This window comes from Caloenas nicobarica, chromosome 5, assembly GCF_036013445.1.
Source record: "Caloenas nicobarica isolate bCalNic1 chromosome 5, bCalNic1.hap1, whole genome shotgun sequence".
In the NCBI taxonomy this organism is placed as follows: Eukaryota; Metazoa; Chordata; class Aves; order Columbiformes; family Columbidae; genus Caloenas; species Caloenas nicobarica.
The window spans coordinates 60130032-60155381 of NC_088249.1; the positions used below are offsets into that span (position 1 = coordinate 60130032).

The 25350-nt window shown below is 38.4% G+C and overlaps 1 protein-coding gene across 1 annotated transcript in view; it reads right to left on the reverse strand.

Moving 5' to 3' along the window:
• Positions 1-11448: 11448 nt before the first annotated feature.
• Positions 11449-25350, reverse strand: part of KIAA1549L (KIAA1549 like) — a 119569-nt gene continuing 105667 nt past the window's right edge. The window contains exons 17-20 of the mRNA XM_065636892.1: positions 21482-21579; positions 20132-20277; positions 15488-15639; positions 11449-11730 (exon numbers count right to left, since the gene is read on the reverse strand). Coding sequence (XP_065492964.1) covers positions 11449-11730; positions 15488-15639; positions 20132-20277; positions 21482-21579 — 678 coding nt within the window. The remainder of the gene's footprint in view (positions 11731-15487; positions 15640-20131; positions 20278-21481; positions 21580-25350) is intronic.

Sequence of the window (25350 nt, forward strand, 5' to 3'; positions counted from 1 at the left end):
GGGAGGAATAACATCAGTTAATATGTAATCTCAATTAAAGTTGCATGGGGACACACATCTACTGAAAAAATCATTTGGTTTGCATGCCAAAACAAGGCAGAATGGTTTCTCTTGGCCAGTGTCAGTCATGGCACCCTGCTATCAGGATGCTTTTGATCAAAGTCCTTTCACTGAAGCATCTCAGCGTTCTAAGAATATCATTAAAGGATGGTGGCTGTCTTCACTGGAAAGACAATTCGGCCTTCTGTGTGCAAAGTAGCACCTGCAAAAGTAACTTAGAGACTGTACAGGAAACGGGACATGCAATGAAATATTTCTGCCTGGAAAGAATCCCTGTTTGTACTTTCAGTTGCAAATACTTGCACCTTAATGTGTGTGAATTTAGCAAGAGAGTAATAAGCTTGTATTAATAGCCTGGACAAACAATCAGTTAAACATAATGGTGCATATGTTGACTCTTATTTGCCCATGAAAATTTTATTAACCTTTATTTTTCTTCTCCGTTTCCACATGACCTTGTTACATCCAGTAATTTGCTCTCATCTCTGTAGGCTTATGGGTGCATCTCAAAAGTGATCTATTTCTCGTTTCCTTTGTAAAAATTAAACATATATGAAACAAAATAGAATGAACATTCTTACTGCAGTTTTTTATATTCACAAAGTATATGTCATTCATTTTTTTTATTGTTTCTGTTCTCTTAGACTGCCTAGGGAAGGCTAAACCTGAGATTTAGATGCTGGCACAGCTCAGATCTCTTTCATACAGCTGCCTTGCGACTCAACAAATCTACCCCTATTGCATTCAAGTAAGAAACATCAGGCTACAGTTTTGATTTATGGGCAGAGATCTCAAAACATCAGTAAGGTGCTCCCATTTCCAATTCTTAACAAAGAAGGCTTCTCAAAAAGCAGAGTGTCACATCTTCTCAGGCAGCCCGAGGGCTGAGCAGTGACAGCTGCCTTGCTGAAAGAGCCGTGTCTACACCTGCAGTGATACTCGTGTTCCCCAAGGAAGGCCCTCGGGTCTTGCACTTCTGAAACCTGAAGCCACCTTGGCTTCTTTATGATGGGAAAAATTAGATACAAAGCCATTTGAAAACAAGAATGCATTTAAGCTTTAAAGTCTTTTATACCAAATGGTTGGGTCCATCTAATATCAGAGTGGTTTTTTTCAGAGTTTGCTATATTAAAATTCTCCAAATAGATACTCAGCCTTATTACAATGGTTCATTAGAACATAAATTAATCTTCAAGTAAAGCTGCCTTAATTAGCTCAGGGACAGATTACAGAGGAAATCCAAAAGCACTAAGCTATCATAAAGTTATTTTCCTGTTTTCAGCAGTGAACGCTGCATGATAGATTCACCTGTCCTGAAAATTCAGAGCTAATATCTCAACATAAAGTAGGGAAATCAAGAGCAGCATTTAACTCTAGGATTGTCCTCTTTTGTTTTTTGGGGAGGTAGTGTTTCTTAAGATCACTGACATCTAGATACTGAATCAAAGAGGTGCCATAAGAGGTGCTAATCGGGAAGCAGTCAATAAGTGGTGCATTTGGCTTCTCTAAGGAAATACAAAATTACTAATGACAATAGTCAGTGGTTTGATGTCACGCACTAAAACCATACATTTGTGAAATGGGCTGAGATTTTGGTGTATCTTAAGCCAGAACGACCCCTTGAGGCAACTTAAGCACTCACAGACACAACTTTTATATAGAACTGTATCTTAAGTACACCATTTGTCCAGAACCTTAGCGATACATACAGTAGGAAGTTCATTTATCCTCTATTTTGGGAAGATCCTTTCCTGCCTCTTTTTTTTTCTCTGAAACTACAAAGAGAGGGAGGAAGGGTTAGATCAGTCCCTTGTAGTAAGATTAACTTTTAATTCCAAATTTCCGTCATCACAAATTACACAAAAGCAGTACTGTCAAAAGCACATACCTTGGTTTTCCTTTTCATTTCACTTCAGAGTGACAGCAGTACACTTAGGACTGAGTAAATACCAATTAAGAACACAGTAACTGACTAAGAGGGCAAGGCATAGCAGACATCAGGTGAAAACAAAAATTCACAAAGGAAACACAAGATGTCCTCAAAACCCACGGGCTTGCTGGTTACTGTCTTGCTTACCTCTGTAAGGTAAGGCAGCAAATGCCTTTCTCAGGGGGAATGCCACCGCTGAAATACATGTTTTTAATTCGTGGAGTTCTTAAAAACTCCTTTCCTGTCCTTTGCCAGGTTCTGCCTTGAGAGCATGAGCAGCAGGACCTGAGAGCCTGGCAGCTCCAAGGGAGAAGCCTGCTCATGCTTTAAAGCGGCTGATCTAAAGAAAAGGATACAGCAGGAACAACCAATAAGTAGCAACATAGATTTTAAGACACATTTTATTTAATGTGCAAAATCGCCAAGAAAAAACATGTACAACTTCAACTAAGTTGTAGCCACTAACATGAAAGAAACTATTCTGTGCACTCATAAGCTTCATTTCTAGAACCACCCTACGGTTCAGTGTAAAAACACAGCTGTTTGGTAATGACACAGAACATTTTAAATGCCTCTTTTTCAGTGATATATAAAATTCTACCATTGGTATTGTTTTACATTTGTAATTGCAAATGGAACCAGTTCTTGGAGATTTCCATTCTGATTGCATAGTATAAAATTTTAATTAATTATTTTCTTCCTCTTTCAGTTTAATCCCTAGATTGGCTTTACAAATCACTCATAATTTTGCAGCCCTAACTGGCTTCAGAAAACTAATTTTCCCATTTACAGCTGAAACAATTTTCACAGACACAGCCATTACAGTTTAGTCGAATCAAGCTGTGAGCAAAGATAACATAGATATTTGTAATCATGCAGTGCTAGTCCTTTCCATGATTCAAAGACATAAGAAAGGCTCATTTCATCAGAAAGTGAAATCTGTTGTATGGGAAGTGAGACAATTTATTGATATAACATCTCTGTAAAAAAGTGTAGAAGCTGTTATTGGAAATGCTTCCTAGAACATACTGAAATAGTATCAGGAGGTGGGTTTTTTTCTCGTAAATTCACATATATTTAAATACTACCAGAGAAACAGGTAATTTATAGCCTTGAACAATTACCAAGCTCCATGAAATAATAAACAGTGCTTCATATTAAAATATCCACTTGCACTCCAGGGTTTCAGTGTTTCTAATATTATGTTTTCAGTTAGTTCAGCCTCTCCCCAGGGGTGTGAGGAGGGGCAGTCCCTTCACCCTGCTTCACAGACAGGGACACTGAGGCGTAGTCAGATTAAGCGCCTTGCCCAGGACCCACCCGAAATTCTGAACAAGGGTCAACTGACCTCTGATCTCCTAACTTCCAGCTACCCATAACCAGATAGCATCCTTCCTCTCTTTGCACAGCTTTAAGATACTTGTGATGGCTAATTCACTGAGGGAGTGGTGTTTTGTCAGTGGAAGATGTTATCTATATTCATGTTTTGCCTTAATACTAATATGACAGCTGTAAGTGCGATGCACGGGGCCAAAGCCACGCAGTGCCATAGCTAATTAAAAATTATATCACGTATGTTGGTTACTACTTCTGTCACATCAGCAAGCTAAAGAGTGCACCTCTGTGTACACCAGCGTAAAAGTCAAATTCAGAATTCACAGCAATGGCAAAGGTATTGAATGAAAATTAAAAGACAAAAGTCATAGGAATATCTGTGCTGTACACGTGTCCTTCCTAACGAGACCCAAAGAACTGCCCAGAACAGACCCTTTGTTGGGTCTGGGCTCTTTCTGCTGGGTTGCTAAATCCTAACCCAAAATTCGGTCCTGGGTTCCATCTTATTTTCCAAAATTTTTGGCTTCACTGTTATTTTTTCTATCAAATATGACCTTGAATATAGTTTGAAGAACCCAACACGACATGAAAAAAAAGCCTTTCCAATCTCTCTGTCATAGAAAGAAATATTAAAATTAATTTGATGGAGGATAAAGTCATTTGGGTTCTTTTCCCTACTTGCAGTGTTGAAATTAGTAGATAAAGGCAAGGACAAAGAATAAGCTTCAACTTTACTTACATTCAGATCTCCCATGTTTATAACTGTGAAATAGAATATGCTGTTAATGTTGCTATTTTTGCACTGTTTTAACAAATGAAGAAATCCAAAGCTAGCCAAATAAATAAAATTGATTCCAAGCAGTTAACTTCAAGATTCTTTGACCTGCCACAGTAATCAATTCATAATTACTTAGTTTCCATCCACTGCTGAAATAGAAGGTTTTTGACCTATTCTTAGACTACAGTCACTTGCTTTTCAGATCCTGGTGAATCCCTGGCATAGGCTGCTCTTTTCTGCTGCATCATATCTCAGCGTATCTGTTGGTTAAGTTTGCTGATGATGCAGAACCTAAAAGCCACTAACTCCTTGCAAAAAAACCCAAACAAACCCCACAACAACAACAACAACAAAAAGCAACACAAAAACCCCACCAGATTTAAGGACCCAGAAATTTCTGTTTTAATACTTTAAAAAATTAATCATATACAGGCACTCTTAACAAGGTCCTATTGGAGGCTGCAAAAGTCAGTGCTCCTTGCCAGATGTACAAGATTTTAACTGATGCCAATATGTGTTATGGTGTTCAGACGCTGGTTTACAAAGCATAGAAATGCATTGAGTTGCAGTGAAGAGAGACATACTTTGGAAGAAAAATTTACCTCCTCTCTAAATATTGTACTTGGTGGAATCAACTTCCTATATAATTTATAATACTTTGGACCATTATTGCCTAGTATGCAAATGTGTATTTATAAAGTTACAAAATTATTTACAGAATGTAATGTAGTTTCAAACTACTCCTTGGGAATGACTACTGTTGAGCATGGAAATTCATGAAAAGTCAGGCACTTCTTAACATAAGAGTTGTTTTAACCAAATGCAAAAAAAAAAAAAAAAATCGAATTCCTGAAACATCTCTTCATGGTGTTTGTAATTGTTTTCAAGACACCTGCTATACATTTGACCACTAACTATTTAAAACCCATTCCTCTTCTTTCATGAGCTTCATAACAGAAAAACTTTGGGAGCTGACTTTTCATTACTGCCTCTGTGCAGCCTAAGGAACCTGAAATATATCGCAACAAATATATGGATTGAAGAACTAGTTTTCAAATAATATTTTTGGACATGTATCATAGAATCATAGAACCATTTTCATTGGAAAACACCCTCAAGATCATCAAGTCCAACCGTAACCTAACTCTGACACTAAACCATGTCCCTAAGAACCTCATCTGTGCATCTTTTAAACCCCTCCAGGGAAGGTGACTCCACCACTTCCCTGGGCAGCCTGTTCCAGTGCTACATAACCTTTTCTGTGAAGAAATTTTTCCTGACATCCAATCTGAACCTTCCGTGGCGCAATTTGAGGCCATTTCATCTCGTCCTATCACTTGCTACTTTGGAGAAGAGACCAACACTCTCCATGCTTCAAGCCCCTTTCAGGTAGTTGCATATTATATATGTATATATAAATACATATATATAAGTATGATACCATACTGATATAGAAAATCCTCAAGCATTTTCAATAGGAATATGGTATCAAGTTGATTTTAAAACCATGAAATATTATATGATTTTGGAGCATCTCAACAGGTTTAAAAATTAGGACCTAAGCCACCTTTCTGCCACGCCACTTTGGTGGCTGTATTTTTTACATCTGTTGGTATCAAGGGCCATCCAAAGGGCCAGTGTGTTATATATGGTGGTCTGTCCACCTCAGAGCCCCATAAAAATCCTTGTCTCATGTCTTGTACACAGCCCAAGCAAAATTTTTCCTTCATAACAGGAATTCCCAGATGTTGCTTTTCACTCACTGTGCATGGCAAAACATTTTTGATCAAGGGCGTGCTATGCAGTTAGTCTCAGTAGAGATTCTGTGGTATTAACCACGTATGCCTTTATGACTTGGCCATCTTGAAACTTTATTTCAAAGAGCCAGTCAGTACCCAATTCATTTACTGACCTATATAAATCTCATTTCCTTGAGTTGAGTTTTACATTATTTATGAGAGAAAGGCAAGAGTTCAAAAAAAAAAAAAAGGCATTCTAAATGAGTACTCTTATCCTTCTTTTGCATGCCTACCTTTCAAAATACAAAAATATAACTTTGAAGTATTTTGATAAGCAAAAATTCTTACTCTGTCCTGGAGTTACGGCTAAAAAAAAAAACCCATGAAAGGAAAGTCTCGCACATAAAGTTACCACTTGACACACTGATTCCATATAGCACTGTTACAAAGTCTACAGTGCTAGTCTAAATAACATTAGAGTAAACAAGCTTGAGCTGATTCGCTTCTCTTTGAATACACACTGCTTTGAAAAAATTGCCTAGGAGACCAGTAATGCATATGGAGTGATCACAGAGAAATGAGTAGATGTAATTTACTCCATATACTTATTTTCAAAATGATGTCTGTCTCTCTTACTCAAAAAAGCTGTGTACTTGTACACTTTCATGAAGGAGCAGTAAGTGGCAAGAGAAGAGATCTGCTCCATCAGCCACAAGAAGATACCGAGCAGAAGGCAGCTGCTGCCCTGCATGCTCTGACTAGTGAGCGGTCTTGATCTTAGTAGACCAAGCTTTCCCTTTTTCACAAAGCCTTGAAAAACAAAAAGGCTAATGGTATTAATATGCTAACATACTCTATTGATCGTCTTCCTTTTTTTTTTCCCCAATGATGTAGTAAAATACTAATAAGGTGCCATACAACTTGATGCTTATTACAAGAGATTACTCTGAGTAGCTGGAAACAACTCGTGTTAATTATGCGACTCTCTCGTGTGGAGCTACACAGAGGATTCACATGGCTTACACAAAGGAGTGGAGCGTGAATTGATACACTCCCTCTGATAGGACTGAGTCTTAATTTATACATATCAGTCATTGGCAATGAAAGGAAATTATAAGGAAAGCTGCCAAACACAACCATTTTCTAGTAGGCATGAGTGAACATGCAACAGGAGATCCATGGCTTCCAGACTGTTAAGGTACTCCTGACCTGTTAATATCCTTCATATTATCTTCACACTTGTTCTCTTCCTACCCCCTTTCATATCGATGAGGCATGGGAAACCACTGAGGTTTGTTTATGTACAAGAAATACAAGGTCAGGACCATAACTGATTTACTGCACGCTTGGACACAGTACTCGGAGCTGCTCAGGTGTGTGAAGGATGACCAAGGTCAGCAAAATGAAGTGGCTCAGAAAACTTGCTGCTTTCAAGCACCCTCAGACTTTTACAAGGACTAACTGCCAGCTGTTTGCAATGCGGGACTAAAAATGTGCGTTAAAATGTAATTCATTCTTTAGAGTCAGATATCTTGAAATATAACGAACTGTAATTAGCTTTGTATGTGTCGTCCCTTAAACAAGACAGAGGCCCCACTTCAGTTCTGCCACTCAGTTCTACCAGCTTTGCATTTTTATCTGACATTTTCTTTCATCCATGTCTCACCTCTTCAGTTAGTCTGAAAAAGAAATGATCATTACTTATGATAATTTCCCCATTTCTATATAGACGATTTATGTGCATTTCTATCAAGTTCTATCCATGTTATTACTAGACACAGACATTATTCATCGTTCTATACCGAGTGTAGAGCCTTCTCCCAAATCCAGATATGTTTTTCGTGAAACAATGACTGTCAAAGAATACCCTCTTATCCTCTTAAAGTTACCGTTCTGCTGATGTGAATAAATGTCACACCTACTGAAAGTGGTCATTACACACCTACTGAGAAGTAATTTTACGTGCATTTCATCTGAGACATTTCTACTGACGGTTTACAAATCTGAAGACAAATAATGATCAGAACATCAACATTTTTGTACACAGAAAACAATATTTTCACCTAAACATTTAACATCATTTTAAAGAAAAGAGGGGCGTTTAGTAGAAAAACCTTAACGACTAAGTTTTTATCAGTAAAAATGGGATGAATATATTTTGATGAGGTTATAACTTTAAACAGGTATGCTTTCTTCTTTGAAATCAACATTGAAAAACTATATTGTAATTGTAGTCATACAAAATGTTTATTATATTACAAATTATTTGTACACTATATTTTCACTTTATCATTGCTTTGTGCTCAGACAGTATAAATAGTACAGCATGATTTTTCTTTCCCAGAAATGTCCTTAGTGTCATGATATAATCTTACTTTGTACTTAACAAAAAATACAGAAACATATTACAAACAAGATAAAAAGCCATTATGAATGAAGAATGCAAAATGTCTTTGTGAATAAAGTGCACCACAATGGTTTCAGAGTGATGGTTGAGGGAATATTCAATAGACTGTACATCATCGACACAATACCAAACAAAATTAAGTCTGAAAGTCTAACAGGTCTTCCTCAGTAGTATGAAGAGTACTTTGTTTAACTTTACTGAAATTATTTTTCTTTCTAGAAGGCCATTTCAATGTTTTTATTTGGGGTTTTTCTATTTCTTCATTTTGTTTGGACATAGGCATTTGAACCCTGTACGTATACGTAATTTCCAAACTTTTTAATTTCCAGAATGGCAAGATACATGCTTCATCGTATAAGATATGAGGCTTTACCATCACACATTTTTTGATAGCACTATTAAATCACTTACATTTAAGAAGTGATAGAAATTTACAAACAGAGCTAAGTGTCCCAAAGATGCTGTTTAAATCTGGCACTTCCTACCTCCTGTGACTCTTCTGGGAGTATATCGTAACACCACCGTTCCCAGCTACATGGCTTTAGCACTCCCATCCATGCGATCGTTGCTGCTTCCAGACTTGCAGCTTTAGGATAACTCTGCAAAACTGCGGTCTAAGATACAGAGATTTATCTCACAGCACATTTCACTCCCATTGCACAGAGGGGCTTATCTATTTGCCAGATTTCACTGAGCTAAATAGAACAATCATTTAAAAACTGAGGCAATAAAGCTGATGCAAATTGTGGCTGGAACAACTTAGTGTACATTTTATACTTAGCAAGTTGGCTTAAGCCCGTTGTGAACCAGCTTGGGCTGAATAAAAATAAATCGCTCTTAAATGATGTCTGTACTTTTCTTAGAGTGATTTAAACGGCTGAAAAATAGGCAGAATACTGTTCTAGTCATTTTAGTGAAACTTGCACATGTAGACAAAACTAAATAGAGGAGAAATACAGCCTTGCTGTCAGCAGGTAAACTTCCCACTAAAGCCAACCAGAACTAGTCTTTTTAGGGCACGCTGGGTTTGGCCCAGTATTTTTAAGTTGTTATTTTAAAGTGTGATATTCTTAGGCAGCTATTAATTCAACACAAAAAGACATTTGGATGTACTGTATTACACTCATAAGATCAGTATTAGTTAGCTGACAGGTAACTGAGACAGCAGTCTGTCTTTACTAGACTTCTATTTATATGAAAGACTGAATTTCTTTGGTTGTTTAGTATCCAAGTCACCCAAATGTATATTTGTGTATTCTAGACATAGCATGTTTATACTGATCATTAATTTTTTTTTCACTTGGTTTATGGAATTTTTCTGACTATAGCAGACTAGTCACATATAAATATACAGCACATATATACATAGAAATTACAAAAATACATTTTATTTATATTTGATTTTTAAATAATAAAAATGAAATTTCACATTTATTTAAAGATTAAGTAGCATTCCAACAGCTTCTGCAATATTTAAGGTATTGGAGCAGAAGGTATCTGTATATTCTAGAATAACTATGTATCACAATCTCAGTCAGGGTTTATAATATAATTATTTTTGGGAAAAAATAGCTCTGTTTTAAAGTTTGTGCTTCATCAATTTCTTCTTCTATCCCCTGTTCTAGTTCCCCTCCCTTTCTCCTCTCAATTTACTCATGGCCAAAAAGCCAAACCAAGTTCCCTTTCTCACCTCAGCAAAGACCAAAGAAACTCGGGGGAATGAAATAATCAGACAAAATAGCATAAGCAATTTTGGATAACTAAATAACTTACTGAAATGAAGGACATTACCTTTAACTCCAGTTGACATCAAACATGCCCACCACAACAAATTTTGGAACAACTTCAGTTCCTGAAGCTAATTGCCGAAGGAACTGAAAACAATTGTTCATGATCTCCAACTGTTTTGTACAACTGCAAAAGATGAACTATTGTCCCATTCAACTGGTTTGGTTTTCTTTTGGGGTTGGATTCATTCAACAATGCAGTTTAACAATTAGTGGCCTTTATCTTGCACAATATAAAGTCAGCATTACTTCTGGAAATGCTCTCTTTTTCACAGAACATTAGTATTTTTGTTAATTCACGCAACCATTTACTTATTTACATGTTAATACAACAATCAGGTCCTCTACATTCAGAACTTCCTGGGTGTGCATTCACTGTTCCAGTGTAATCAAAATCAACTGCTGCTTCAGGTAGCACTTTCTGGCTTCGCTTTAGTAGGTATCATTGTTTAAGAAAGAGAAAAAAGCACTGTGTTAAACAGAGGTTTTCTTGTCCAAGCAGGTGTATTCATTATTCCAGGTTGGAAAGACTCGCTCGAAGGTCTCAGGTTTACCAGCTTCACATGCATTCAGAGTCAAAAGCCTGAATACAGAGCAAACAGAAATAACTTCTTTTCATTTCTCCTGGAAGCTTCTAGCACCAATATCCTTTGTTTGCTTTCCGGGCATTGTATTCTCTCATGCTGAAAATAAATCTCTTCCATAACTCATCAGTGGTATTCAGGGACAAGGTAGCCACTGATTATCAAAATATCATTCACCTTCTTCACAGTCTTCTCTTCTTTCACTTCTTTGTACTGTTAATAGGATGAGGAGAATCAGGGCTATTTACAGGACATTTATTTGTATGACTTACTCATCTCGAATTCTTTTGGTTTGAATACAGTCTCTAGAATGAAAAGGCTGAATGACTCTGCATTGTTAAAATCAGCATCCCTTAAACAATATCCTGCAGCAAACAATTAACATGGCCACCACACCCTCTGTGGCCTTTAGCTAACCGTGTTCTACTGGATTTTCTTCTTTAATCAAAGTTTTGACATGCAGAAGTTATTTTCAGTAGCTCTACCTTTGGGCCTGCAAATGAAACGTGGTGTGGAGCAAACATATTCAGCAGCATCTCTAGTGACGATGGGTCATAGTACGAGAGCAAAGTGACAAACACTTGCATATTATCAATCTTATCCATATTGAACAGTTACCCGGCAGCATTTCTTTAGCTGGCAAGCGGAATGATGTATTTTCAGAGTCCTGTTGCTCTACTTCAAGTCATTTCATAGTGTTGATTTTTCAGACAGAGAAAAATGCCATCACTTTGGCACAATTCACCACAAGCTTGTAACTGAAAATGAAAGGAGTCACTTTCTTGGCTACCTCAGGTTGCGTGACAGAAATACCGTGCACAAAAGATGTTAAACCTGGAATTCAAACATATCTGTTTGCTTCTTGGCCAGTTTAGCAACTTCTTCTCTTATTGCCTTTACAAGGGCAGCTGTAGAAATGTTGGTGAGAGGAGCATCGGACGGGTCGTTTTCCGTCAGGCTCTGCTGGGAAGCTGCGGTGGAGGGCAGAGGAGCTTGTTCCAGGCTGGGATGCATGCTCGCCTGCTGGCTGTACTGCCGAGGAAGCCGCGAAGGAGAATTGTGTTGGTAGCGGGGCCGTGGATAAGCCTCGATGTACCCAGGTAGTGGTACCTGTGGAGCATTGCAATTATAGAACATTATACAGAACAGTTGATCTGTAGTGCCACCTGCCAGGTAACACAAACCTCCCCAGGGCAGAATAAGACATAACAAGTAGACCCATATGAAGTGAATGTAAACCTCATACTCCTAAGCATCAATTTCCAAAAGTCTGTCTTGGCATGTGCCATTTATGCACGTATGTCAACATATCAGGTACTCAACTCCCCAGACTGTGGCAGCAAAAACACCTAGTAGGGGAAATATTGCATGTCCTAATTTATCATCAGTGCAAGAAGTCAAAGAGAGAAGCCTTTTCTGAAAGTGTGTCCTCTGCTTACTATTCCTCCTAAACATTTCAGTTTTAAACTGACAGCATCACTGTGTTTCAGGACACCAAAAAGCCTAGAACAGAGCTTGCTGATTTACAGCTAGTGTCTAATCCAAGTCAGCCAAGTCTCTGGACTTACTGTTCCTAATAAAAACTCAATAGATTCAGACAACAGGGAGAAGCTCAGCTATGCCAGCCTGGAAACTCAACACTGGCTTCTCAGATGTATCAGTATTTCTGGCCACATTTAACAGAATTACATTGGGGATTCACAATTTTACTCTGTTGTAACTTCACTGATAGAACCATGATATCAGCATTTGCAGTCCTTGGAAGTTTTTAATGCGTCAAATAAAAATAGTATTTTTTTTATGTTTTGCAAAAGTCTATAAAACAGGAATCTACAGTCCTTCATTTTGAAAAAGGCTTTATGGTGCTACAGAAGGCAACCCATAACCTGTTACTAGGACAGGATAATTTCTGCCTGAGAAAAAGCTTACCAGCTGATCATTCTAGTCCATGCCAATGACAAATAAGGAAAGTTCAGTGATGTTTTTTTTTATGAACTGTGTAACTTGGAAAACTACACTTATCTGCACTATACTCAGAACACTACACTTGTAAGTTAACTGGTAAGTTTCCACAATGTTTAATCAACTAAGAAGTTACTTTGTAATTCTTTTTGCTTTAAATGAGAAAAACAATTTTTACTTTCCAAATACATTAAGGTTTTATGTACGTTTATAATAGAGACAGCCAGTTAGATATGTCTGGATTTTGGTCAGGCTGAGGTATAAGGTGCTTCACCTACCAGGGCTAAGGCTTTGGCTTCAAGCAGACTGAAATGTCAAGATTTGAAACATCTGCCTGTTTTACATACCTTCTGGGGGACATGGGACTTCGGCACTTGCTTCAGAATGAAAGCTTTGGAATTTTGCTTAACTCCCATTTTCGCTCTGGCCCTGTGAGAGTTTAATAACCCCTTGGGTGCTTTTGGCGCTTCAGGCATTTAAGAACCTATGAAAACCTGACCACTAGGATTTGCACATGCTCTATGCAATCTTAAATATCCATCAAGTGATGAAGAGAATGTCAAACATGTTCAGAATGACGCAATGAGACAAACAAAGGAAGCAGGCATGGTATGAAAGGGACCATCAAATGCCTTTGCATCTGTTTAGTTTACAATAGATTATTCAAAAGACAAACATTTTAGTAGTACAACATGTGAACACACCACTAGAGGCCACCAGGTTACTACTTTCACCAGGCAGCATCTAGCTAATTTGGAAAAGAAATGCCTTATCGGATAATGCCCTTCTCCCACAAAACAGTGCTTCAATACTTATCTTTTAACCGAGAAAATAGTACTTTATAGTAAACTGAGCTTATAAACTCATTCTTTATAGTCAGATCTCCCAATTCCCATGTCATCTCATTTACAGTCCAGAAATGCATGAACAGTAAAGAATTTCAATTTTCACCTTGTAGATATTAAGCCTCTGTTCTTACTAATTGTCAAGAAAACCTTGACCAAGCTATAATCTAGAGGTTCAGAAACCAGAAAGCATCCGGAAACTCAAACTGAGTGTTACTTCAGTTCTTTATTTTTTGCAGTTTTAGTCAGGCTTTCTGACCATATTATGTTGCTAACACTATTACTAGTTCCTCTAGTAATGACTTTCAAACACAGACAATTTCTTGACAGATTTGCAGTCATTGGGAGTGCAAATTCATTGTAGAAACTGAAGTGTTCTGATTTTACATTTTTTTCTCCTCTCCTGAAAAGTCACAGGAGGGCTGAAAGCCTGAGTAACAAGTTGTTGTTCAAGCTCTGTAATGGGTAAGTGAAGTTAAAAGAAATATTTGTTTCCTTTGAATTCTACATTGCCACAGTTATTTTTCAGACAGCTCCTTGCATCCCTCTCCATTTCTCTATGTACGGTCCACCAGCACTAACTGCTCTTCTCACCTATTTCCCAGAAGACAGGGAAACCCACAACATGGTTCCAACCTTCTCCTTCCAGAGGAAGGACCTGGAGGCTGGAGACTTGAGTTCCAGTCTTGTCCAGTTGATTTTCAGTCACTCTTTTGACAAGTGATATCTGACTCTCTTTTCATGGGACTGCAGCCAAGAAGTAGGGATACAAAAGGGAAGAAGAACGGAAGAGAAGTAAAATTCTTTTCCTGATTTGTTTTGTGTCTTGTTTGTTTGTTTCTTCTTCTTAAAGAAAGAGTTTAAAATGATTGCTCAGACACAATGGGCCTCGGATTTAAAATGTCAGTAAGGTTAAAAACACCTAAAAAAGGCCAAACAAACAAGCACCACACAAACAAATAAACAAAACAATGGAAATTTAAAGAATTTACATGCTTTAAAGGGCAGGTCTGGGGAGGGAATCTGTACAATGGCATCAAAAGCCTCCAGGTATCAGGGGCACATCAGCAGATGTGCTCAGTTTACAGATGAACATACTTCTTTTTTCTTGACAGTTCAGCCTACAAATTCAGACTTACATCTGACAGTCAAACTGAATTCTTTTCCTCACAGGCATCGGGATCAGTAATAAAGATTTGGCAACAAATATGCACCCCCAGGAACATTTATATGACAGTGTTGTCTCTTGTTTAGCTGCTCAAAGCCAACTGTTAGACTCCAACTGCAATTCATTAAAATATTCTGTCGATGATATGCACAAGGAAACAGAATTCATCTCCCAGTTTGTTTAGCTGAATTGGTTCTGCATAAATACCAGATGTGAGCTCAAGCAGCAGAATTGATCTTTCCTAGTGGAAAAAGTGCCCTAAATTTTAGAAATTGTTTCAAACATACTAACTACTGCAATTCATTTTAGGGTGTCCCAGCTTGATTTCTTTGACATATAGGTATTCTTTGGACTAAAAAATTGCATCTGTCCCAGACTAGGCTTGTGCAATTAATTATTTAATTTATTACCTGTCACTGCAGCCTGCAGGAGGACTTGAAACGCTTGCACAGCGGGGCTGTGGCAGCACCAGGAGCTGGGATTCGGGAGCCAGGGCTGTCTGGAGAGAAGCCTCCAGGTGGGAAAGATGCTTCCCAGCTTCCAAACAGCACAAAGCCACCTTGAGAGGCAGGATCGCCCCCTCCTGCCATGTGCCTATCTGAATCTCTATTTTGGGAAATAAAAATGATACCTGACATACCAACTTTGAATGGGTGCCAGCCCCTAACCTAGTGTTTGATTTAACTCTTTAAAAGACCTTATTTACAATTCATGGTATGGACAGCTAAAGTATCTATGCCCCTTCTCATAACTTTTCACTACTAGAAATTATTACCATTCAAGGAAGAATTTTATCTTGCTCAGATTCTTTGCTGATCACTTAGCATTGCTTAAAACCCCTCCTCTACAAATCACAGAAAATATATGTAGTTAGAAAAGCAAGGATGCTTACAGAGTCTGCCCACTGCCCTGGTAATTCATTCTCTCCAGCATAGGGCATCCAGGCTTGGTTCCTGTATGCGGCGGGTGGTGTTGGGATGAAATAGCCTGTGAAGCCGGGTCGGTTTGCTGCTGGTATGGCAAACACTGCTGGTACGGTATTTCCTATTAAGAAAGAGAATAGATATAATTAATGGCTGACGTTCTCAATTATCAATTAGAAGATAATGCTTATGAATTAACTGGCCTCAGTCACTTTTTAAAATTTTTGCTTGTATTGGTGAGAATGTGATCACCATCAGCTGAATGTAAGGCTCCCACCATCTGACTAGAACATCTCTATAATGCTGGGAAATACTAGAGAATGCAAGATTTGCAGTTGTCTATATAATCATGCACAGCCTTCAGATAAAGATATGACGACTCAGTCCTCAGGACTTGATCCTTGTAACAACTGATCTTCATCAGAGCTTTGAATCATTAGAAAAAAAAAAAAGGCTCTTTTTTCTCCTCTTACTTTTGCTTCCTTTTATTCAATTTTGAGCTGTTGTTACCATGGGTTCCAGAGTAGTGCACCTTTCTTTTCAATAGCAAGTTATAGAGCATTCAGTTTACACAGTAAAACTGTCTTAATATCCGTAGGCAAAAAACCTACCAAAATGAGTGAGCATTTCAAAGGCTGTAATCTCAACAACTCCCTCATAAAACTTCGATGCTTCCATAAAAAATACCAAGGTTCTACCAGCTCAATTCCTCTTCCAGCAACAGTCTATGACTGCAATAAATTATGCAGCTACGACTTAAATATTCCCAAGGAAACTTGTTGACAACAAGTTTTATCATGTCTTGATCAAGACATATGCATAGGGGCGTCCAAGAAGCATTCTACTAAAATTCCACTATCAAATTCCAAGTTGGGTGGGAAAAACCAGCCTTCTTAGTATGAGGTTCAGCCAAATCTCTGGATGTGGCTCCATCTGCTCTTTCAGGTAGGGTTTATTCCTGGGGCTCACAGAGGTGCATGGAACAATGTGGTTCTTGCTGCAATTCCTCAGATTACCTACAGGATATAACTAGGCTGTCTGGAAGACCAGTATCTTATCACATGCCCCTACTATTTCACTTGAGAGAACCATCATAACTCCATGTATTTACTAAGTTTAGAATAAAATACAAACAACTTGCTTGTCCAGTAAGTTCTGGAGTTCAGTCCAGTAAGAGTCCTCTAGTGTCTAATTGCATTTGATGACAGACATCAGCAGTGTACCGCTGCTACACTGTGGTCATAAAATCCTTATTCCTAAATCCTGGTTGGTAACGTTCTGCATCATCTGTACCGGGTACTAAATAAAGCGTGTGGATGGTGGTCCTTGAGTACTCAGTTATAGTACATGGACATGCATTTTACTTTTCAGATTCACAGAATATAGCAAAACCAACATCATTTATGCGAAAGCAGGAGAGCCAGTAAACCCCATAGGAACACGATAAAGTACAACTCCTTTTCACTGAGGAATGGAAGTACGGTAATGTTGGATAGATATGAACCAGCTCTGTACTAGAGTCAATGCAGAGAAAATGCCACTCCTCTCCCCTCCAACTTCCCATCATTTGAATATTGCCACTAATTGCCCTCAGTAGATATGACACCACTGTGTAAGAGACACTGACAAAATGGCAAGACATGGGCATTCCCCTAAACTTCAAACAGAGAATAATTGATAGAAATTAGCATTGCTTACTGGCTGCTTCATCTGCGCCCCCAGGATGTAATTTACAGCCCCGGCACATCTTTGCTTCTGAGCACTCTGCAAGAGGATTAAGCTGCTACTCTGATGATACTGGGAACACTGCATGGGCTTGGACATAGAGATGGAAAGACTCAAACAATGACACCCATTCCAAAAGCAGTCTCCACAAAACCAGCAACTTATAGGTTCTTAATGACCTCCCGTGGAGTCCTAGGCTAGAAGGGCTGTGGATGTAATCAGGGCATGCAAAGAGGAGAAATATATACGTTGTAGAACAATTGTCTCCAGAGTACAAACATATCATGTGTTTCAACACTGTCTCAAAAAAAAAAAAAAAACAAAACAAAACAAAAAAACCAAAAAACACAAAAAAGAACCCCTCCAAACAAATTAACAACAAAAACTAACCAAACAAAAAAATAACAAAATAAAAATAACGAAAACAATAACGAAAGAAAAAAAAAGAAAAAATGGAAGAAAAAAAATTTGGCTTAAAACTCTTTACAGTTACACAGTGTTTTCTATTGTTAGGGACCAAGTCTCACCTTTCATTTTGACATTGGGTTATAAGTGAAAAGGCACTACGTCAGGGAGGATGCTGGAGTCACCCAGCCCTCGGAGAATCAGTCACTGTGGAATTGCTATGGACCAGTAGGATCTACAATGCACAGCAGGTAACCACAGGGTAAATCACAGCACCTCTACCGCAGTTCCTCCAGTCCCTCCGTTTGCAAGGAGGTGGGCTAAGAGAAGAGGTGTGGGTAATCTTTGTTCTTCCCAGGTCACAAACAGTGCAGGGGTTGCTATTTTAAATGTGTTAGCAAGGCTGGAAATATATATTCTTTGGACACGTACAGAGAAGAAAGTGCTGCTCTTGTAAATGACACATGGCTTCTACACCAAAATGTTCTTTTAATTTAACCACAGCAAAATGAGCTACTATTCAAAATGAATACTCAATTAGCTGATGTAACACTTATCCCAATTTGTACTGCAACATCATTATCTTAAAGGTGATGTTGATGGGCTGCATGAGCCAACATTAGGCTGTTTCATGCCAAATCAGCACCTGCAGCAATGTTTCTTCATCTACTGGGGCAAGAAAAATTTGTTTTCCTATCAGAACTTTAGAAATCCTTGTTTGTATTACAGTTGCAGGATTCTTGCAACTCTCCTTGTCTTTCCCTGTATTGTAGCCATTTGTAGCCTCTGTCATGTAAGAAAGTTCCCTCCAACTACACGATGAATAATTCAGGCAAGCTCCACAATGTACACAGAGGTCACTTTCTCTTTTCTGAAATGCAGCCACTCTTCAGTGGTAACACAGTATACCTGTTTTTAACATCCAGCAATAAAATCTCCACATCACTGAACGTTATAAAAAAGTCTATCACACAGAACACATTACTGCAGACACGAAGAAAGAGCTCTTGGTAGCGTGGCAAATTTCATAGCTTGAAAGCTTTAAAAATGAAAGGGTGAGCATCTGCTCTTCTCAGATTCACAGTCACCGTTGGCAGAAGGTATGACAAGAAGTGAGAGTAGAATGGATCTTTCAAACCTACTATATTTAATTAACTGACAACAGATTTGCATATCCACATCATTATTCTCAGCAAAAGATGTTGAATACAATGCAGATAACTCTCTATTACTTCTGAGGAAACCAAGAAAGAATTTTTTTCTGGCAGATTAACAGAGCAATGTCTAATACACCTACTAATTTCAAAACTTTGAATTGGCAATGTAGATTTTTTTTAATCTTGTAAGCTCTTTTCTATAGCTCTTCAAGAAAACATTTTGCCAACAAGAAGCTATTTCAAATATTTCCCAGCTAAATGATATCCAAATACATCAAAATATTGTTTTAGCTTAATCTCATGATTAAATCAATTCATTAGTAAATAAAATTCATATCAAAAGGACCAGGAACTTGCTAGGCCTTTAAAACTGGGACATTTAGACCCAAAACAAGTTCTGCACTTGAGCAGGAACTACCTTTTCCAAAACAGGAGGGGAGACAAACTAACAGATTACCTTTGAGTATGCAAAAGCACTGCTGCTTTGTGCTTTGAATGAGAGGGGGCACATATCTTCAAATTACCTCCCTCAGCAGCCCAGTCTTGTGACAAGACTAGGGGGTTAAGTTTCTCAGGAGGAAACAGGGAGTCATAAATCTCATCCCATAGTCAGGCTGGAAAACCTCAGTCTTGCACACATTATTCTTCATGTCCACTTGTTTTTCCTCCCTTTCCTTACGAACCAAGCAGAGCTAAATGCCGTTAAGCCTCCTTCTGCAGTACTGCTTACAGCTCCATTGTATATACTCTGTTTTCAAGCACTTGGCCTGATATTCTTGACTTAAAAAATTATGGAAGGATCCACCTCATTTCTCCATGCCCTTCAAAATGCCGCTACCCGTCTCTCCCATTTTGGTTTTTTCTGTACACGGTGCAACACAACACATGAATCACACTGCGGTCCCAGTACCACAACTTCTGCTTGTGCCACCCAACACCTTCTATACCAGCCCTACAAATTCCACTGTATTTTGTGGTATGGATAAACTGTTTTACTGGGCATTAATAATTCAGAGTCCTTACCAGTGAGCCAGGAGAATGCCATACTTGAACCATCTGGTACATAACTGCTGGGTCTTACCTTCAGAAATGACCAGAAATGACCTGGTGCTTCTGCAAGATGAGCAGCATTTTACAATGCAGCTGATGCTGCATTTATGGAGGAGAAATCCTTTGTAGGTTCTCCTTAAATTGCAGAAAAACACACCTAGTACACCCTTTCTCCAAATAATCATCTGCATTTGCTATAAAACATATATTCATTTATATGCAAAATAAATTGTGTGGCTCTCAAAGCTGCAAGTTTGGTCTGCACTATTTTTTCACCTGAGTGAAAAGCTGTTTGATCAAGTGGACCAACTGACATCGGAGCTCTCGAACCAGGTGCAAAGGATGCCTGATCATGATGCTGGGCCTGATCTGCACCACTGGACTCAGGTATTCGCACTTTGCTGCCAATATCTGATGTAGACCTGTTCATTAAGAAAGAAAAAAATAGGAACTTTTGTCATTCTGACTGACAGATGAGATTCATAGCCATATACCTGCCTATCAGCTACAGTGTGACAGCTAGGAAAGAGCTATCTGATTTTGCTCTGACATGACGGAAGTTTGGAGAACCACTGGAAAACAAGAACTCTGGAGCAGTCTGAGAACAACTTCTTTAGCCTGGTCACTTCTTTCCCAAAGAATGTTATCACCATTGCATAGAGCCTTTGCTTGCTGCTTCTAACAAATGCTTGTGACATGCAATACAAAAAGCAGAGCTTTACCACAGTTCATCAATACAAGACTGTAGACAATACCATATTTCTACAGTATGTGTGGCATGGTAATAGTAGGACAATACTATGGTAAGTAATGTTAATTGCACTTGGGAACTACTAAAATCTTTTGAAATGGTGTTTCCCAGTTGCTTTAGAGCTGAAATATAATGGATGAACAAGAATATGTCAACAGTGTCGGCATCCTGAACATTTGGATGCAGTTCTGATATTACTGGCAGCCACTCAGAAAAGTTTCCTTTGGCCTCGGTGCTCCACAGCCGCTCTCAGCAGCCCTGCGGTGCCTCCAATTGCAGTTGGCACCAGGCAGTGCCCAGCAGCACAGCACTGACGGCTAAATGAGTTCATCCACCACAGAAGTGCAAAAGTTCCTTGAAATGCATTTCATAGAGTCCCTTACTGCGAGGAAGAGGTAAAATACGTGCATCGAGCTGAGGCAATCAGGATTTTGCATGTATTTGGCTTCAGAAATGCAGGTGTGAGATATCCGAAAGCTAGGCAGAAATCCGCGGGCCCAAGGTACTGAGAAACATCTTACAATTCATCCATATCCTGTTGCAAGTGCTTACAATAGAGAAAAGCAGGGAGAATGACAGTGTGAATTATCTACCACACATCTGCAACACAATACGCCATTATGCAAGTCATGTTTTAAAAGAAATCAGAGCCTGGATTTCCTAATTTTCTTGAAACTGACTGGAAAATAGAAGAGAAAATCCATTGTTGTTCCTTTCCTCTTCATGACAAAATGAAATAAAAACAACAAGTTTCTGAGTTCATGAATGTGTCTTTATAAGTGGCTTATAATTGCCCCTTCAGGGTTTGCCCCAGTTCTTATTACAAGAGTGGTTTTTAGAGATCATATCTAAAATACAAGAACAGATAAATATACCTTCTGAGAGAGGCAACTGCCACAGGACCTGTTCTGGGAGGGACAGGAGGAGGAGGAGAACCCATTACCATCTCAGGAAGCTGAGAAAATCTGTAAGCCTGAAAAAGAGAAAAAAAAAATTCTGAAACATCAATAGATCTCAGTCAAATAAAAAACCTAAAGAACCTCAGAAATTAAATACCTGCTTCATGTGCCAGCCAACAGGAAGGTAACTTTTTTCAGCATGAATAGTAATTGCATTTTATTTGAGAATTTACAGTGCTTGGGCGATTTTAGGATGTGGAAGAAAACATGAACAAATTATTTCGGAGCCAAGATGAAGTCTAATTAAAATAAAATGTATTAAACACTGCCTCCGTGACATCTGTAACCTTGCTGGCAAAGCAGATCTGTTATGATTATGTGAGACTCAATAGCTGCTTTGGACCCACAGGAAAACGATCTCAGCATTTTCGCTTCCTCCAGAAACACAGTGTTTTAAAGATTCAGAAAACATCCTCAGAGCAGCCACTAGTGAAGCTGCCTGAGAGCAATACATATTTCAACCTCTTCCTTTCAGCCTTGAAGAGATTAAAAGAAAACTCTTCACAAAAACCCCAAGCTCTGTAACTTTCTAAAGCAATAACATAGATCTCAAACAGTTCTGAAAAAGCAGAGTAATTCAGAGGAACACAGGACCAACCATTGAGTCACAAAATTAAGCATCTTGCCTGTAGTAATTGTGGATTTCCTCACTAATACATGTGAGGGACAAACAATCATGTGCATGGATCCCATGGTACCCAAGAAACAACATGTAGGGCAAAATTTATTTTCTTTGTAGTCCTATAGATTAGATGTCATAATTTTGCTAAATATACTTAAATACAGAGAGATTATTTCTCTATAGCACTTCATTGACACTTTTATTAAACACATTGTGGGTTTGGTTGTTTTTTCTGGTTGTGGTGGTGGTGAGGTTTGTTTGTTTGGATTGTTTGTGTTTGTTTTTAATTATGCCTTTATTGACAATACTTCAGAGCAATGCACAGGATTAAAGATAAGATCAGAGCAGTAGCAAATAACAAATTATGAGGAGGCTGTCCAGTATCGAGACATAAGCATTTTGACAAAAACGAGTCCAAAGTCCAATGGTGGGATTTGGCCCTCTAGACAAGAGGTATTTGGTTTAGCCAGAGAAGCTCCTTCTGCAAGCAGCATCAAAAGCTAAAAAGACGTTCCATGGGATGAGTCACTCCTGCCTGTAGAAAGAGCCTACAGGATTTACATTATTAGCTCAGACTTAACACCTACATTTAGGTTTGAATTTGGCAATATAAATCCCACACTAAATAGCAAAAACCACTGTCTTTCAGTAATAATCTTTTTAAATTACACATTTAGACAGTGTTCCAATACCTTCTCTCTCAAATAGCTGCAAAGTTGTGTTAACACAGAGGAAGGGTAACTTATCAAGTACTGACTTTTGGTGTCAGTGTCTCTAAGGGAAAAACAATGCAGACCAAGCATCTTTCTCCTACCTCTCACTGCCACCCCTTTTAAAGCAGGGTAGAGTCCCTCAAACGCGTGTCTATGAAAATAATTTTTCTTTTCATGCCACCTACAAAGTCTCCTAATATTTACTGTCACCATGCTGCAATGGTATTTAAAGTATTTCTATATTTAGGGAGAAAAAAAAAAATCTAAAGAGACAATAGTACATTTTCTAGCCAGGGGTTGGAAATACTGATTTTTAATGAAAGAACTGTATAGAAAAATGTAAATGTTATTTGCATCAAAGAAAACCTCAATTAGATTTCTCCTAATAGTGCTGGACTTGAAATGGTCCGCAACACCTCTTCTGCTTCTGGAAATCTAGCAGTGCTCTCTCAAGCTGAACCAAACGCTTCCTTCTGGCTCCACAAGCCTTTCATCCCACATCTTGCTCTCAGTGTGCATTTGTACAAAGTAGGAAATTATATATTTTTTTTCCCCCAGTTTTAAAAGAGCAGCACATGACAATGTTTCAGCGTGGTCAGTGACTCCAGATGCTGTTTGAGTATAACAGGGTAGACAGAGAGGTAGATTTGGGGTTTCTCTTGTGCTTTGGAATATGGACATCAAAGGAGGCGTTTTAAGGGATCACAAAGAACAGTTCACAAATGTGCTGCGACTTGCACTGAAAATTTGGAGGGAAAAAAGTGAAATATAAAACCAAAGCACTTATTTTGGTGCTTACACAGGAGATTAACAATTTTGAGTAAGTGGCAATATTTTGCTAATGGCTAGGCAGAAGAAATCCCGTTAAGGTGAAAAATCCTGTTAGCAGATCTGCTACATGATGCTGAGGAACAGTCTGTGCTTGGGGACAGCAGTGAGTCCTCTTTGTGCTGAGCTTCCACAGACAACAAAATGGTTATGAGAAGGAACTCTAATAAAATTTCTATAGTTTTTCCAATGGGTTGAGGCATTAGTGTTCTCCTACATGCAACACACAGATTAAAAAAAAAATTCAGAGGCTAAATTAAACCAAAGTTTTACTAAAGAGGCCTGTCTGTTGTAGATTTAGATGAGCCCTTAGGTTCTAAGCTAACTGGCATGATTGTAGAAATAAAGTCACTTCACTGAAATTCATACACTGTTGTAAATCCAAAGAGGAAAAAAATAACAAGAACAAAAACCAAAACCCAACCAGACAAAGAAGAAAAACCCCACACACCAGCATGTATGAAGATGTTGATTTAATAGAAAATTTGTCTAATTTTGTTCTTTAAAATGAGCTTATTCTTCAAAAAAATGTTGCATCACTTTTGGTGTTCACAAAAAAACCCCAAACCCCATACCAAAAAAAACACACCTTAAAAAGAGAAACATTCTGTACGGATTCCAGCTCTATTTTGTTGAAAAATGAGGACTTGTATAATACAAAAGCTATGATAACCACTGGCAAAAGTAATCACATTTCAGATTCAGGACAGATTGCACTTGTACTAGACTATAGATCTCACACCACCCTTTCAGGAAGAAATGCCACTGAAAGAGTCTCTTGTGGCTAAAACACTGAAAGCTGAAAAAGCGAAACAGTGCAGATATAAAAAGTAATAAGTGCAGTTTAGCAGGGAAACTTCAGCCTTTGAGTCCAGGAGAGACACAACACAACCCTCTGGAAGATAAAGTCCTGCTGCCAGTGCTCACCTGCACGAGTGCTGATCAGACAAAAGTCTAAGGTAATCCCTGTCAGGGTGGAGGAAAGAAAAGTTAAATCAGAATACAATAACTGGAGTCTAAAGGAGAAACCTTGCAGGTAGCTTTAAAGCTACATTTCACATTTTAACACCTCCAATTTACAGATTTGTTTGTCTTGGGTGAAATTATTCAACGTTGCCTTCTAATTACAGGAATAACCATCTCCTTACATCTCACCATAGGAATTAAAAGGGGAGCGTCTTTCTTTACTCATTGAATGATTTAACTAATTTGATTATTAAATTGCAACCCAGGAATAATACAAACTTATTGATTTCAGCTGGATTTGGGTTTGCTTTGCTAGCTGTCCTGTTTTGTATTTAGTTTAGCAACTTATCGAAAGTAACTGAACTTTGGTAAAATACTGTCACTTTACCTCTGTTAAATGAAGAGACGCGCTGAGGACCTGGATCCATTACCAGTCACTCAGCCTGTACATCTGTCCATCAGTGCCTGTTGTGCAGCGCTAGTTCTCACCTTGGGACCAAGAGCTCTGTTATGCTCACTCCTCTTTCCAGAGCACTAAAGTGGAAAGATGTGAACTAGTCCAGCCCTGTAATAAAAAGCTGGATGTTTTTTCCCCTGACTGTAGCTCTCCACTCAGATAAGGTGTGTGAATTTCCAAAGCATTAACATGATCTGCC